We start from the raw sequence: 11,325 nt of genomic DNA, 5'->3' as shown, positions 1-11,325 counted from the left end.
TAAATATTTTATTTATTATTTTTATTTTATGTGTATGAGTGTACTACCTGCATGTAAGTAAGTGCACCCGTGTCGTGCAATGCCCCAGAGGTCAGAAGAGGGCTTCGGATTCCCCTGGAACTGGAGTTAAGGATGGTTTGTAGCCACCATGTGGGTGCTGGGAATCGAACCCGGGTCCTTTGCAAGAGCAGTTAGTGCTTTTAACGGCTGAGCCATCTCTCCAGCTCCTACTTTTATTTTCTAAGCACCCAGAGGCTTCACTTCTCCCCAAGACACAGAATGCAAAAATCCTAGTGGGGAAGACCTTGATGGGATCCCGAGGCAGTGGGAGATGAGGGCAGAGGGAGAGGGCTAAGGACCTTCATGGGAGTTGTGGGATACCTCGAGGCTGGGGAGTCTCCGTGGTGCCACCTCCCACACAGGAGCTGGGAGGTAGAAGATGAAAGTGCTGAACAAGGCCAGCCCCATGTGTTCCTTGTGACCCAAACTTTGTTCCCAGCTACCGAGACAAATTGGCGTGAAATCTGCATCTATGCCATCTCTACCCGCAGCCCTTCCCACCCCTCTCTCCAGGCGACAGATTCTCCTGCTGTGCTCAGTAATGGAGGAGGCACAGGTGGCTGCCAGACCTCAGAGGAGGCCCCTGTCTACCTCAGGGCAGGGCCAGATGACTTCTTCAGTGTTGGGGGGGGGGTCTCCCGAAGTTTGTAGATGTTTGAGTAGGAATTTGCCTAGCAGGGAAAAAGGGAGCTCCAGATGGAATGAACAGTCTATGAAAAGGTCCAGAGACTAGGGCTGGGGATGTAGCTCAGCTCATGAAGTGCTTGCATAGCATGCATGAGGCCCTGAGTTTGACCTCTAGCCCTGCAGTATAAACCAGGTGGGGTGATGCATGCCTGCCAACCCAACACTGGAGAGGTGGAGGAAGGAGGATCAGAAATTTGAAGTCATCCTTAGCTACATAGTTAGAGGCCAGCCTAGGCTACATGAGACCTTGCCCTTCCCCCTAAAAAGAGCCCAGAGGCTGAGGGCCTGATGCAGTAAAAGAGGAAAGATTTCAGGCCAGGCATGATATGTACCTGTAATCTCATAACTTGGAAGGCTGGGGCAGAAAAATCTGGAGTTCAAGACTAGCCTGGGCCCTACAGTGAGACCTTGCCTTGTGGGCAGAGCTGCACTCTCTAAGAAGACTTTGGAGAAGATCATTCCTGCCTCTTTCAGTACGCTGGGGCTCCCTCTATCCCCTGGCTTGTCTACCTCTGTCTTCATAAGCTTCCAGTCTCCCCATCTTGCCATTTAAGGACATTTGTCCTTTGATGTAGGGTCCACCCCAATAATGCAGGGTGATGTAGTCTCAAACTTTGCCTGAGCACAATGACTCAGACCTGTCATCCCAGCTACTTGGAAAACTGGGACAAGAGGATGGACGCTCAAGGCCTCCCTGAGCCAGAGTGAGTTCAAGGCCAGCCTGAGCTACAGAGTAAGAAACTGAATTAAAACAAAAAGGTACAAAAAGACTGGGGATATAGCTGATTGGCAGAATGCTAGCCTAAAATCCCCTGTGAGGGTCTGGGGGCATGGCTCAGTGGTAGAGTACTTGCCTAACATATACAAAATCCTGAGTTCAATCCTCAACAATAATAATCACATGAGCAAAGATGTGATTGCCAAGACAGACCCCAGGTCCCAGGCCCCAGGAAGCAGAGGGAACCCTAGTCAGCTCACTACAGTAGGTGTTGCACCATCTCTGAGACCCCCAGTCTGTCTGTAGAAGGTGATTGATGCTGAATCCACATTGTGGGCCGCTTTGAGGCTTAGAAAAGTGTACCCAGCCAGGTCTTTCTCCCAGGGGCTCTACTTCCAGCATTTTTTCTCTATTTTTCTCTGCTTCTTCCCCAGTTTTTGTTTTATTTTGTTTTTTTGAGACATGGTCTCATTGTGCAGCTCAGGTTGTCCTCCAGTATGAAACCCCCCTGTCTCAGCCTCTGAAGTGCTAGGGTTACAGGCTTGAGGTCCAAGCTGGCCTTAAACTTGCAGTGTAGCTAAGGCTGACTTTGAACTTCCAATGAATGATCCTCCTGCATCAATTTTGCAGTGTGCTAGGATAACAGATGTGCACCACGACAGTCTCATCTCTACAATACTTTTCCAATTCACCACTCTGCCTTTGTGCCTTCCTTGCCCTACATGCCCTCTTCAAGTCATTTGCTTTTATAAAATAATAATAATAATTATTATTATTATTATTGGTCTTTTTGGAGACAGCGTCTCCCTGTAGCCCCAGCTGTCCTAGAATTTGCTATGTAGACCAGGCTGGCCTTGAACTCACAGAGATCTGCCTGCCTATGCTTCCTAAGTGCTGGGACTAAAGGCATGCGCCACCACACTCAGCTTATAAAATTGTTTTTAAGAAGTTTTAATCGCCGGGCATGGTGGCACACACCTTTAGTTCCAGCACTTGGGAGGCAGAGGCAGGCAGATCTCTGTGAGTTTGAGGCCATCCTGGCCTACATAGTGAGTTCCAAGCCAGCTGGGACTACAAGGAGACCCTGTCTCAAAAAGACAAAAAAAAAAAAGTTTTAATCATGACACTGGAGAGATGGCTCACTGGTTAAGAGCACTGGCTGTTCTTGCAGAAGACCCAGGTTCGAATCCCAGCACCCACATGGTGGCTAACAACCAACTATGACTCTGACTCCAGGGGATCCAATGCTCTCTTCTGTCCTCTGCAGGCACTGCACGACATAGGTGCACTTACACACATGCAGGCATACACATAAAATAAAAATAAATAAATAGATTAAAAAAAATTTTTGGGTCTTTTTGAGACAGGGTCTCCCTGAAGCCCCAGCTCACCTGGAACTCACTATGTAGACCAGGCCAGTCTCGAACTCACAGAGATCCACCTGCCTCTGCCTCCCAAGTGCTGGGGTTAAAGGTGTGTGCCACCACGCCCGGCCCTTAGATAAAATTTTTAAAAATTTAATCATGTGTATGTGCATGTGAGCACAGGTACCCTCAGAGGCCACAGGCATTGGATCCCCCAGAGCTGGAGTTATAGGTGGTTATGAACCACCTGACATGGGTGCTGGAAATTGAACATGGGTCATCTGGGAGAGCAGTGCATGCTCTTAACCACTGAACTGTCTCTCCAGCCCTCTCTTCAAGGCATTTGGTTTGCGACTGCACCCCTCTCCTCTGCTGGAGTCTTTGTCCTTTGGTCTTGCTCTGTGCATGAACAGCTCTGTGCATACATTCCCTGGTGTGTGACCCTGGGTCTGCGTCCACTGCTCTGCCCTTCTTTTGGACCTGGTGTCTGTGTGCCTCTGGATCTCTATCTCTTTCTCTGCCTCCATTTGTTGTTGTCCTTCCTGCCCACCCTCCTGGCTCCTCTAACCCCATAGGTGGGTCTCCTTGCTTCTCTTTTTAATGTGTTTCTTGGTGCCTGCCTCTTTCTACCTCTTTCTGTCCCATGTCTCTCTCATCGTTTATAAAAATTGTTTATTTTATTATTTTATGTGTATGAGTGTATTGCCTACATGTATGTAAGTGCACCATGTCATACAGTGACCATGGAGGTCAAAAGAGGGCATCAGATCCCCTGGAACTGGAGTTACTGACAGTTGTTAGCTGCCATGTGGGTGCTAGGAACTGAACCCGGGTGCTGGGAACTGAACCCAGGTGCTCTGCAAGAGCAACCAATGCTCTTAACCACTGAACCAGCTCTCCAGCTCCAATTTTATTTTTAGTTTTAGCAAGGTCTTACTCTATAACCTATGCTGATCTCAAATTCCCACCCTCCTGGCTCAGCTTCCTGAGTGCTGCTGGGAACACAAGCATGCCCCATCATGCTTGGTCTCTATGTGTTGGTGTCTCTGTCTCCTTCCCTCTGGCCTGGCATCTAGCTTTCCAGTGTCCGAGGCTCTCTCTCTCTCTCTCTCTCTCTCTCTCTCTCTCTCTCTCTCTCTCTCTTTCTCTCTCGTCCCCTTCATGCCTGGCATCTTGTCTCTAAGTACAAGGTCTCTCTCCCTATCTCTGGGACTCTGTATGAGTCTGTGTCTCTATATCATTCTCTTCCTCCTGCCTGGCTCTAACCATTAGGTCTCTTCGTGTCTCTAACCATTAGGTCTCTTCGTGTCTCTGTCTCTTCTCTCTTTGGGTCTCTATTTCTATTTCTTTTTATCTCTCTCTCTTTCTTTGTGTCTCTCTGCCTCTTCCTCCTGCCTGACATCTTTCCATTTTTGAACACCATGACCTTCCTTCCCAGCCTCTGCTTACCTACAGCTCTCACCTGCAGTCTCCCAAGCCTCTGCCTCCCCCTCCCAGCCAGTCAGCTGCCTTTCCTCACTCAGATCCCCAAAGCCCAGTCCTTTTTGGTCTCAGCACCTGGGGCTGGAGGCCTCCGTCTGCACCTGTGCCTCCCTTCCCAGGCCTGGGCCCAGGGGTGTGGCCCTACAGCCACAGAGGCCCCCAACCAAACATCAAACCAGTCAGAGAGAAGGAGATGGAAGAAGGGAGGCAGGACCAGAGGAGGAGGAGGAGGAGGAGAGAGAGAGAGAAAGAGAGAGAGAGAGAGAGAGAGAGAGAGAGAGAGAGTGGAGAAGGTTGCGGAGGGGGAGGAGGAAGAGGAGGAGGAGGAGGAGGAGGAGGAGTTGGAATGAGAGCGGCAGCACAGGGCTAGGGAGGAGGACCAAGAAGGGAAAGGAGAGGAGGGCAGAGAGGAGGGGAAAGAGGAGAGGAGGGAAGAAGGAGGAAGAGGGGGAGGAGGAGGAAGAGGAGGGGGGGAGGAAGAGGAGGGACAGAAAGAATAAGGGAAGGCAGAGCCGAGCAGGGAGGAGGAGGACGAAGGGAAGAAGGGAAGGCAGAACCGAGCAGAGCTAGAGAGGAGGCGGAGGGAAGCGGAGCGCACGCAGCGAGTGCGCGGTCGGGTTCGGCTGGATGAAAGCTGAGAGGGGTTGTGCGTTAGTACCAAGAGGGACCCGGGGCCGGCGAGGCCGAGGGCAGCTGGGGGAGGTAAAGCGAGCGCAGGGCGGGGGCCGCGGCGGGCGGGGGTGCGCGCTCCCAGCCGGCACCGGGGTGTGCAGTCCCAGCCCCTGCATCTGAGGAGCTGTGGCTCCGGTGCGGGGGGACTGCAAGGCTGGAAGTCCCAGGAGGAGGGGAGGGAGGAGCTAGGGGGCCCAGCGTTGGGAAGGGGTCGCTCCGAGGCCTCTCGGATGGGGGGTGCTGCTCGCCTGAGCGCCCCTCGAGCGCTGGTACTCTGGGCCGCACTGGGAGCGGCAGGTAAGACCTGGGGGATCCGGGCAGCAGCCCCTGAGGGAGGAGTGGGCTGGGGCGCCTTGGAGAGGGATACAGGCTGCTCTCTTCCCAGCTCACATCGGACCCGCGCCTGACCCCGAGGACTGGTGGAGCTATAAGGAGAATCTCCAGGGAAACTTCGTGCCAGGTGTCAGCAGGGTGGAGACCCAGAGCCCAACCCCTAGGCTCAGGCGCGGGTAACCCCTGTGTGGAGAGTCTGGGTCCCCGACCCCCCTCATCCTCAGCAAGACCAGGGCTCCCAGCCCCCGCCTCCCTCCCTCAGGAGTGGGGCTCAGCCTCTGAACCCCAGTGGCTCACCATGGGACATTATGCATGCGCATTTCAAGTAGTGAGTGGGAGTGAGTGCAAGGAAAAAAAAGTGTGGGGGTGGAGAGATGGTGTGTTTGCCGTCACCGGCAGGTCCTTGTTCCTGCTGATAACTACACGGTAGGTGGCCGCCCCCCCCCCCCTTCAGCAACCCTCTCTCGAAACTCTTCCCTAATATTCTTATCCAGCTGTGGGATACGGGAGACTAAAAGAACTACAACTCCCATGGGGCTATGAGGTAAGACGGTAGATGGATGAGTGGTTTGCAGTGCTGAGGCCTACTGGGAGTTGTAGTTCTTTTCACATCAATTTAAAGATAGGTCCAACACAAGGGAGGCTTGGAGGTGTTAGAGGGTCTTAGGAAACGATTTCAAATTTCTTATAGGAAGCAGGAATTCTGGCTCCCATGCTCCTTCTTCCTCAGACCCAGAGCTCCAGACTTCAGGCCTCCTCCCTCAGAGCTGGTAGTCCTGGCATCATCAGTCCACACAGCAGATTCTGCCTGGGAGCTAGCCTGTTTCTATGCACCCCTCCCCCAGGGCCTCCCTTCTGGGGTCTGGTGAACGCTGCCTGGAGTCTGTGTGCTGTGGGGAAGCGGCAGAGCCCCGTGGATGTGGAGCTGAAGCGGGTCCTTTATGACCCCTTTTTGCCCCCGCTCAGGCTCAGCACTGGGGGAGAGAAGGTAAGGGGCCTAAAGGGAGGATCCAGTGGGAGGGGTATGAGCAGAGGTCAAGGACACCTGCTGAAGTGGGTACTGAGCTGTGGGAACCAGGGGTACGCTGGTTGGAGAGTTGGAGAGTACACTAGTTACTCTCTGAAGAGGATCACCAGTTCTTCCCGTCCCAAACATAGTTTGTTCATCTTCCAGTGTCTATAGAAACGGTGAAACAGAATGCATCCCATGGCAGGCATCTGAAAAGGTTTAACAAAGTCATTAATCTTCACAATAACCCACGGAATAGGTGCTATCTTATTGTCCTTATTTTATGGGTAGAAACTGAGGAATAGAGAGGTGGGGGTCACACAGCAAAATCTGCTGGGATTCAAACCAGGTGGTTTGGTCTCAGTGTGCACTCTGGGGACCCTCTCTGAGTACCATTTCTTTAAAAGAGCTGGAACCATGTTCCATTTAGCTGTGGTGACCAAAAGCCCCAGAGTAGTTTTCTAGACCATCCTTTCCCTCATTCCCATTTCTTGGACAACCATCCCCATCCTTTTCACTTTCTGCCCCTTTTCTAGCCTCACCCTCCTCCCACCTGCCTCCTGTCTGGACTGGGGCCTCAGCCTCCTTGCTGGCCTACAGCTCTGCTTCTTAACAACCCATTATCCACACCAAAGCTGGGTGTGGTGGAGCCCAGGCATCATCCCAGCTACGAAGGAGACTGAGGCAGGGGAAGGCACAATTCAAGGCAAGCCTGTCTCAAAAAGCCAATAATAAACAGCAATACCAAACTCTCCATCATTGCCAGGAGGCCCTACATTTGGCTCCCAGGAACACTTACTCTTTGGTCACTAGACTCCATCCAATCCATGCTTCTTTGCTGTCACTAACACAGGCACCACAGAGCCTTTGTACTTGGCCTTTCCTCATCCCAGAAAACTTTTATCCACTGCTTATCCCTCAGGTCTCCATTCAAATGTTCTATCTTCAGGGGTGCCTTCTCTGACTCCTCTTCCAGTCTAAGCTGGTTCTCCTATTACACACACTCGCCACTCAACTAGCATTTACCCCCAGCATAAGCTCAAGATGTCTATCAGTTTTGTGGTTCACTATTTTCCATCTCTCCTGCCTGCTTGTTCAGTTCTTCCCTTTTTATTATTCATTGCAGATAGTAGGGTGTGTGTGGAGGTTAGAGGACAACTTTGTGGAGTCTGTTCTCCCCTTCCACCTTTACATGGGTTCCAGGGATCAAACGCAGGTCTTTACACTTGCTTAGCAAGCCCTTTACCTGCTGAGCTATCTCACTGGTCCTGCAGTGGTGGTTTGTCTGTTTCTTTTAGGAGATTCACTCTGTAGCTCAGGCTGGCTTTGAAACTCATGACAGTCTTCTTGCCTCAGCTTCCTCAGTGCTGGGATTACAGGCTCAATATTTCTTAACTGAATGAATTCACCAATATTGAGCAATTGCAGAGACAAGGTCTGAGGCTGGGGAGTGGCTGGTGCCTAAACTATATTAAATAATAAAGCCTTGAACTCAGAGAATGGAGGAGTGGGAGATTGGAAGGGAGCAATCTTTCTGTGTCCCCCTAATAGTTTACACCTCTCCTGCAGCTCCAGGGAACTTTGTACAACACTGGCCGCCATGTCTCCTTCCTACCTGCACCCCGGCCAGTGGTCAACGTGTCTGGGGGTCCCCTTCTTTATAGCCACCGACTCAGTGAACTGCGGCTGCTATTTGGAGCTCGAGATGGAGCAGGCTCTGAACACCAGATCAACCATCGGGGCTTCTCTGCTGAGGTGGTGATCTCTAACATGACCCTGCACATTGGACCACCCCAGTTTCCCAGCTTAATGTCTCACCCCATCCTTCTTCCCAGGGCTGCCTTAACCCCACATCCCAAAGGCCTGAGAGCTGGAACCATTCTCTCTTCCCCTTCTACTGAGGACACTCCTCTCTGCTCCCCCTTCAGGTGCAGCTAATTCACTTCAACCAAGAACTCTACGGGAATCTCAGTGCTGCCTCAAGGGGCCCCAATGGCTTGGCCATTCTCAGCCTCTTTGTCAATGTGAGGGAGGCAAGATGGGTGCCTGGCATCCAGGGGTCAGGGAGGAGGGTGGGAGGCTAGGCTGCTTCTTCTGGGGGCGGAAGGGCTTGGGGCAGCTGCCTTCTTGCCTTTTGCCCTTTATATAGGTGGCTGGCAGTTCCAACCCATTTCTCAGTCGCCTCCTGAACCGGGATACCATCACCCGCATCTCCTACAAGAGTAAGTCCCCAAGTCAGGGGTGAAATCCCTACTGGGGAGGTGAGGCAGGAGGATGACAATGCCAGCCTGGGCTACTGAGTGAGTTTAAGGCCAAACTGGGCTACTTAACAAGTCCCAATCTTAAAACAAAAAAAGTAAAAAGAGGGAAGGAGATAGAAGTTGCTCATAGAGCACTAGCTAGAGTCCACCAATGAGGGCTGAGGGCGTGGCTCAGCAGTACAGTACTTGTCCAGCATGCAGGAAGCCCTAGACTCAATCTCCATCCTGCCAGAAAAAAGAACTAAGACCCCATGTTTTTAATTTATTTTTTTATTTTTATTTTATTTATTTATTTATTTTTGGTCTTTTTGAGATAGGGTCTCCCTGTAGCTCCCGCTGTCCTGGAACTCACTGTGTAGACCAGGCTGGCCTTGAATTCACAGAGATCCCCCTGCCTCTGCCTCCCGAGTGTTGGAAGTGCACCACCATGCCCAGCTCAGTCCCCATATTTTTAAAAAAGTATTTTATAAGCCGGGCATGGTGGCACAGGCCTTTAATCCTAGCATTCAGGAGGCAGAGGCAGGTGGATCTCTGTGAGTTCAAGGCCAGCCTGGTCTACATAGTGAGTTCCAGGACAGCTGGGGCTACAGGGAGACCCTGTCTCAAAAAGACCAAAAAAAAAAAAAAGTATTTTATTATTTATATTTTATGCGTATGTGTGTGCTGCCTGCATGTACATCAGTGCACCTGTGTCGTGCATTGCCTATGGAGGTCCAAAGAGAGCGTCGGATTCCCCTGAACGGGAGTTACCCATACCTATGGTTGTTAGCTGCCATGTGGGTGCTGGGAATTGAACCCAGGTCCTCTGCAAGAACATCCAGTGCTCTTAACCGCTGAGCCCCAGTTCCCATATATTTATTGGGTGCACACGTGTGGGGGTGCCCAAGGGACACAGTTTCACACTGCCTGATATCCCCACAGATGATGCCTACTTTCTCCAAGACCTGAGCCTGGAGCTCCTGTTCCCAGAATCCTTCGGCTTCATCACCTATCAGGGCTCTCTCAGCACCCCACCCTGCTCGGAGACTGTCACCTGGATTCTCATCGACAGGGCTCTCAATATCACCTCTCTTCAGGTGACCCACATGTGTGCATCCTGCCCTGATCATCAGTACTGGTCTCCTTGGGCACCAAAAAGGGGGTGAGCCAACCTTTCCACTCACCCCCAATTTCTCAATTTCTCTTGAGGCAGATGCACTCCTTGAGACTCCTGAGCCAGAATCCTCCCTCCCAGATCTTCCAGAGCCTCAGCGGTAATGGCAGGCCCCTGCAGCCCTTGGCCTACAGGGCCTTGAGGGGCAACAGGGACCCCAGGCACCCTGAGAGGCGCTGCCGAGGCCCCAATTACCGCCTGCATGGTACGCTTCTTGTGTATCTCCCCCGCCCCATCCCCTTTTCTGTCTTGGTCCAGCCTACATCTGTGTTTCCAGGGGTGTCTCAATGTGATATGTCTTTCCCCACTTTGGACTTGTGGTCTAGTTTGAGCTCCCAGTCCTCTTTTTCCCTCCCCCCTTGAGACAACAAGGTGCAACCCACCCTTCTTCCACAGAGTTGCTGGCCCATGTGTCTTTGATTTTCACTGCTTTGCACCTTAGTATAAGACTGATTCCCCTCTGTTTTCCTCGTGGTACAATTACACACTGGTCTGTGCCCCTACCTACTGTCACTTTCCAAGATGGTACGGTCCGACACCTGTTTCCAAATGGTACGACCCTACATTGGCGAGTCTTTACCAGTCCCCCCTTGTGAGAATCAACATGGTACAATTCCTCTCCCTCCTTGCCCTGTGGTTCAGTCCCAATCTAGCGACCTCTCCTCTGGTTTCTCGCAACATGGTACAATTCAGAGTCCTAGTTCCCCTCCATGTATACTTTTATGTAGATCAGCCTAATGCTCTTCTGCATGTCCCATCCCACCCTCTTCCCCCTATCTGGTCTAGTCCGGAAGCTGACCATTAACCCTCAGTTTCTCAACTTGGTATATCCCGACACCTCCCCCCAGAAGCCTCCCAGTGGTAGAGCTCGTTACGTTCAGGCCCCACCCCTCGCAGGCTTGGTTCTCCCAGTCGGTACTTTCATTTGCAGTGGATGGTGCTCCTCACGGTCGGTGAGACTTCCAAACGAAGACTTTGCCTGCCTGTCCCTAACCTCCCCTAGATGGGGAGGGGAGGTCACCCTCAAAAGCAAACCTATTAAAGGAGCAATATTTCCTTGTTTCTTGGTGATTTGATTCTCAGTTGCGACTGGCAAATATTTGGGTAGCACAGAACAATCCTTCTGGAAGCCCATCTCTTTTTTCCTAAAACTGCGCTAATCGGTGTTTTGCTTTCCTGCTTCCCTGAAACTGTTACTGTGGACCCGCAGCTCCTTTAAGAGGCACCTTGCCTGCCCCACACCCTCTCCCGGTAGCACGCGCAGAGCCATGTGCTTCCCCCTTCCGTCTGCCTTATTGGCCCGAACTGGATCACGGTCCCGCCCCCGGCACCTCCTCCCATTGGTCAAATCTAGGTCAGTGTCCCGCCTCCTTCCAAAAGGCAAGGCAACTTCACGCCCTCAGCCCCTCACGCGCCCTCCCGGGCCTTGGCAGATCCAGGGGCCCTATTGGCTGAGCGTCTCAAGTGCTGGAGATATGATTGGTCCCTGCTTGCAGCCATCGGGGGGGGGGGAGGCACGCGGCTGGGGTGCAAGGCCAGAGAGGCAGGAGGGGGCCCGGAGGAGGGGTGCGCGCTGTCGCGTCGGG

General features: G+C 52.2%; 1 protein-coding gene across 7 annotated transcripts; it reads left to right on the top strand.

The window, feature by feature from the left end:
• The first annotated feature begins 4,794 nt into the window (after positions 1-4,794).
• Ca11 (carbonic anhydrase 11) lies at positions 4,795-10,799 on the top strand. 7 transcript variants are annotated; one of them, XM_029569309.1, is made up of 9 exons: positions 4,796-5,013; positions 5,369-5,443; positions 6,008-6,304; positions 7,895-8,080; positions 8,254-8,349; positions 8,475-8,547; positions 9,508-9,662; positions 9,779-9,944; positions 10,674-10,799. In XM_029569309.1, exons 1-9 carry the CDS (start codon positions 4,939-4,941, stop codon positions 10,694-10,696), a joined length of 1,146 nt encoding a protein of 381 aa, XP_029425169.1. In that variant the 5' UTR covers positions 4,796-4,938; the 3' UTR covers positions 10,697-10,799. The 7 variants fall into 7 exon arrangements, with proteins under 7 accessions (XP_029425166.1, XP_029425169.1, XP_029425168.1 ...); XM_029569308.1 differs by having other exon boundaries at positions 10,671-10,799; XM_008844998.3 differs by having other exon boundaries at positions 4,803-5,280; positions 6,162-6,304; positions 10,671-10,799.
• The last annotated feature ends 526 nt before the right edge of the window (positions 10,800-11,325 follow it).

This window comes from Nannospalax galili, unplaced genomic scaffold (assembly GCF_000622305.1).
Source record: "Nannospalax galili isolate Female #2095 unplaced genomic scaffold, S.galili_v1.0 scaffold960, whole genome shotgun sequence".
Lineage (NCBI taxonomy): Eukaryota > Metazoa > Chordata > Mammalia > Rodentia > Spalacidae > Nannospalax > Nannospalax galili.
Note: the sequence above shows the minus strand (reverse complement) of the source record. Positions and strands in the feature narration are given on the sequence as shown.